Source organism: Gavialis gangeticus, unplaced genomic scaffold (genome assembly GCF_001723915.1).
Source record: "Gavialis gangeticus isolate Ggan-Ray unplaced genomic scaffold, GavGan_comp1, whole genome shotgun sequence".
In the NCBI taxonomy this organism is placed as follows: Eukaryota; Metazoa; Chordata; order Crocodylia; family Gavialidae; genus Gavialis; species Gavialis gangeticus.
In genome coordinates, this window is record NW_017729031.1 from 93,893,004 (window position 1) to 93,898,200 (window position 5,197).

At 41.5% G+C, this 5,197-nt stretch overlaps 1 protein-coding gene across 1 annotated transcript in view; it reads left to right on the forward strand.

Moving 5' to 3' along the window:
• ABCA12 (ATP binding cassette subfamily A member 12) overlaps positions 1-5,197 on the forward strand; it is a 164,717-nt gene that overhangs the window by 96,819 nt on the left and 62,701 nt on the right. Inside the window, exons 29-31 of the mRNA XM_019523394.1 lie at positions 972-1,158; positions 3,335-3,553; positions 4,204-4,400. Of these exons, the coding sequence (XP_019378939.1) occupies positions 972-1,158; positions 3,335-3,553; positions 4,204-4,400 (603 nt within the window). The remainder of the gene's footprint in view (positions 1-971; positions 1,159-3,334; positions 3,554-4,203; positions 4,401-5,197) is intronic.

The window sequence follows — 5,197 nt, forward strand, 5'->3', positions numbered from 1 at the left end:
CACCCCCCCCCAGCCCCACACAGGCAGATGTGCCTCGGGCCTTGCACACCCCTAGGGTCGGCTCTGCTACTACTACTGCTAGTGTAACTACTGAGAATACTTTTTGTATAATAGTGTTTTGAGGTCCCAGCTGAAACTGGGGCCATATTGCAGTAGTGTAACTGCTTGGAGTGGCTGCTGCACCCAGGAGCAGCGGTAACTTCTGATTTTGATTTGCAATCATGAGGCTGCAACGCAAACTGTTTTCTCCACCCTGTGCCCCTATTGGAACCTGGGGCAGTTGCCCCAGGCCAACAACTGCCATCTTGTACTAGATGCTGACAAACACACTGTGAGGGAAAAATCCTTGTTAAGGCAAAGAGGTGGAAATAGTAGCACAGACAGGTGAAATGTCTTGTGCAATATTTTACATTGGTCAGTGATAAGCCCATTAACTGAGCCCATGTGTTTCAGTTCCAGTGGCTGCGTCTACATGAGTTGTCACTGCATAGTCATTTAGTACTTGCATATCTATGTAATAAAAGACTGCACAGTAACCGGTGTTACTGCTCAGTAACATCTCCACATGGCTTCCTGGTGACATTGATTGTGCAGTAGCTCATTACTACTGTGCAGTAACTCACTACTGCACGAGGTTCATGCCTCATAATGCTACTGTGCAGTACTAAACAGCTAGTAAATCCCACCCCAAATTGAAATCTGTTTGTTTAATATATTGTATTAGAATCTGTAGAAAGTACAGACATAGGGCCACACACAGGGTGAATAATTATTGCTGTTAAGTGTTCTTATAAGTGGTAAAATTAAGAGGAAGAAATATTGGAGAGTTCAGAAATTACACAAATACCAAGAAGTGTTCCTAAGTTTTATCTGAAAAGCATATAATTTACTGTCTCTTTCCTGTTCTAGATGAAAAAAGTCTATTACTATCTACTTAAATGAATAACGTGTCTCCCCTGATCCTTCTTTAGATGCTAATGGTACCCTCCCTCCTAACCTTGAACCTGAACCTACTGATCTCACCCTGGGAGTTTCTCTTCACGGAATAACAAAGACTTACGGCTCCAAAGCTGCAGTGGAAAACCTCAACCTGAACTTCTATGAAGGCAACATCACATCTTTGCTGGGGCATAATGGAGCTGGAAAGACTACCACCATGTAGGCTTCTTTTGAAGTGGGGCTATTTGATTCCCTCAGATAGGGCAGATTAGCAAGCAAAGATGAATGAAAACACATGTGACAGTACTATAAGGCTGAACAAAATGCTTTCTGGGTATTTCCTTTTTGTAGTTATGCTATGTACCTTAGTCTTTGTGTATCTCAGCAGTCATCAGACCTCTTATATATAAGGGTGACTTTGTGCTTTGGTGTCTGATAGTACTAAATAAGACTATTTTAAGAGTGAAAGAGATTTCTTCTGCTACCAAAAAAACAGCATTAAGGTCATCATAATCATTGGATGCTTTCTACTCTAGTGGCATTCCTATAATCTTGCATAGCCTAGTAGTGGCTATAACATCTATTCCATGCCCATAGCAGCTTGCACCTGAAAACAGTGAGTAATTGGCACATACTCCAAGTTGCAGCAATTTTAGAAAGACTATTGACTTCCCATTCAGCTGAAAACCTAGTGAGTTTGCTGAGCTGGAATGTGTAATGGATTAATCCACTGGCTTTTCAGTTCTTCCAGGTATGCAGTTCTTTTGTTAGAAGTTTTTAAATAAAGAATACAGACAGACAGGCAGGACTTAGTTCTCTGGTCCCCTCCATGCCCATGCTCTGCTCAGCACTGTGATATAGCATCTTGTCACTGCTTATTGATCAGCTCCAATTCTGAATATTGATCTGTGCATAACCCTGGCATGCATTAAAGCAGTAAGGGGATTTAGAGGCAGCAGGACAGGAGTTTGCCACAGCCATATGGCTATTGACAAGCTTCCCTGACTTGTCCCTCTGTGCTGGGCTAGGATAAGGGCCTAGCTGGTATAGGAACCAGCTCTAGGAGTCGCACAGGCTGTCTGTGGTGGGCTATATTAAACCTAGAGTTCTTCATTGCAGCCTTATCCTCTGTTGCATTCTATTTTGTAATCTTAACCACAGGGCCATTCTTCCTCCTGTGCACGGTGCCCCAATGATGTAGCTGTAGACTTTAACTGAAGGAGAGTACAAATGAAGTCTACAACTGAAACCCTAGGAATGATAAATATGTGTATATTACTCTGAAAGCACATTATGCTGATAAATACATACACCAAAACACCACAGAGATAGGGAGACATTACTTCTTAGTAAATTGCAGATGCATTTGCATTCTCTAAGAACAGCGCAGACAGAGACAATTTAAGAGAAAGAGTAATGACTTCCTAGAACATAGCAATGGGGTTAAATTCTGATTGGGGTCTCCTGTTCCTTCTCTTTTCTATTGGAATGAGTTTCAACAGGGTTAAGTACCCTGGGAGAATGAAGGGCAGGCTTTAACAGCAGATTTTAACAACCTGGCAAGTTCAAGGGGTAGTTTGAGAACTATATTTTCTCTTCAAAACCCTGAATCTCTAAAAAATGACCTTCATTGTACATATAGTCATTTTGGGCAGAAAGTACCTGACCTGATTCCATTAGGTATTGCTAGGTAGCTAATTATTAACTAAGAACATTTTTTTCACTTTGGGAGGTGCTTGCCATACATATCTTGTCTGGAAAACAGTCTCTCCTTCTTGCTCTGTAGGGCTGTGCTCAATAAATTCTATTATTTGTCAAAGCTGATACAGTTACTGCCAGTATGAAGATCACTAGCTTGCACTTCTAAAAGTACAGCTGACCCTATCTAGTTTGCTGCTTGTCCCTCATATTCACATAATAGATAACTATATGACTGATTAAGCCACTGTCCAGTAGCATGCCACTATTCCCTTCCCCCAATCCTGGCAACCTTATCAGCTGCCCACTTTTTCCATATGATGGCCTTAGAGTAATTTGCACAATGTGATTTGTTGATAACTACATAGCAGCTTATTTAAGCTTGGGATAAATCCAGTGGTCTGATCACAAAACAACATCCTCTGGATTCAAAACTGGAGCTTAGCCCTTCAGTTCTAAACCAGCAGATATAGAGTAATCTAGCAACTACTGTTCAGAGGAACTGAGGTTACAGGCTGGAGGAAGCTGTGTGTTGTTCTTTATAGCTGCAAGGTGTATTGCCATGGCATGGAGTCTTTGTGGATGGTGATGGGCAAAGGATAACAAAAAAAGAGGAGGAGGGAAGTGGGAAATCTGTGGGTTCCTTCTCTTTGCCTTCCAGCATTGGTCATTTATCTCCTTTGCTCTTTTATTCCAGATCTATTTTGACTGGACTGTTCCCTGCTTCATCAGGTACCATTTATGTTTATGGCAAAGATATCAGAACGGATCAAAATATCATCAGGAAGAACATGGGCATCTGCATGCAGCATAACGTGTTATTTAGTTATCTCACCACCAAGGAGCACCTGCTGCTTTATGGTTATATCAAAGTCCCGCACTGGAGTAAGCAGAAGCTTCAGGATGAAGTGCAAAGGTACATGAAAATGGGAGAGAGCTGTCAACTGGCTTGATGTTTTGGGCACAGTGTCCTCCAGTGTCATTTTTTAGTGATGGTAATTGCTGCAAAACTTGGCCACATGTTATTGGAGTCTGTTTAATGCAAGAAGTCAGGCACAATGGTTATATTCATCTCCTCCAGCCTTAAAAAAAACCTGTGGTCCTATGAAAACATAGTCCCTTCCTCCAAGGAATTTGCTATCCACTGTAGGTATTTTTAATACATGAAGATTATGGGTGAGATTCACCAGCAAGTTCCACCTACCTTGGCCCTTTCTAGAGAAAGCTTCACTGGCTGGTTTACATGGGTTGAATCTGCTTGTCATCAAAGAGTGCAAGTCAGAAGGGGGGGAGAGGAGGGAACCAGTGAATCTGGCCCTGCATTCTCAAATGACAAGATCAAACCCTTAAGCTTAATATGCAAACTAAAATTTTTGAAACATCCTAAAAAAAATCCCCTGTGTCTGAGCTACATGTTGAACCATCATCTTCATTATGACAATTCAGCAGAGCAGTCCATGCCTGAGCAGTTTTTCATTTGCATTAATGTTGCTGGGTGTATTCAAATTCCCTGCCTTTAACTAAATAGCTGAACTGCAAACTTGTGGGTTTTTTTCTTTTTTGAAGGACATTGAAAGAGACCGGGTTGTATAGCCATCGCCACAAGCTAGCTGGCTCATTGTCAGGAGGGATGAAAAGGAAGTTGTCTATATCAATAGCTTTTCTTGGCGGATCAAGAGTTGTAATCTTAGATGAACCCACCACTGGTGTGGATCCATGCTCTCGGAGGTGTATTTGGGAGATTATATCCAGAAATAAAAAAGGTACTGCAAAGAGACAAGGCATAACATTTCTAGGAGCTAAGTGCTGAAGGCTTCCAGATGATGAAGTCACTTTTGAAATGTCATTTTGGCTCCTAAGTCAGAGACTTTTGAAAATTTTACTTGAGATTCAACTGTGAAAACCCAGCAACAAAGCAACATTTAGAATAGGCACCCAGAATAAAGGTTGCTCTTGAAACAAGATGGAAGGATGAGCATTGGTTGAGACCAGCTTTTTTGGTCTTAGGAATATGATTCTTGCTTCAGTTATAAGTGATCTGGAGTTAATATCCTGGAAGAGTCCTGATGTCTTTGGAAAGAGAGAGATCTCAATTGTGCTTTTTTTTTTTTTTGGAATTTTTTTTTTTAGTGCAGGTTATTTAAATGTTTTTCTGGGACAGTTTAGACAGGAATAGTCCTGTCTTGAGCAGGGGGATTGGAGTCTTTCCAGTAACTTTAATGGGCTTTGGAACTGGCCCCAGGTTCTGCAAATGACTTGCAGAATATGTGCAGGTAATTTAATATTGCAGGAACATTTTCCTCAAAGCCTTCCTTTATTTAGCAACTTCATAAAAGAGGCCAGATTAAGCCCTCACAACTCATGACCTGACTTTGGCCAGATCTACTGCCAAATAAGTGATCTGAGCCCTGAGGCAAGAATTTTTGTCAGTAGCCTACAAAATAAGTGTTGCTCTCTTCCTGAGATAACATAGGAGACATAAGCTGGAGCACCCCATAAGCTGTAGCTAGTGGAAGATGCATTGATAACCCTTTCCTTCCCGTCCCCCCATCCCTCCCTG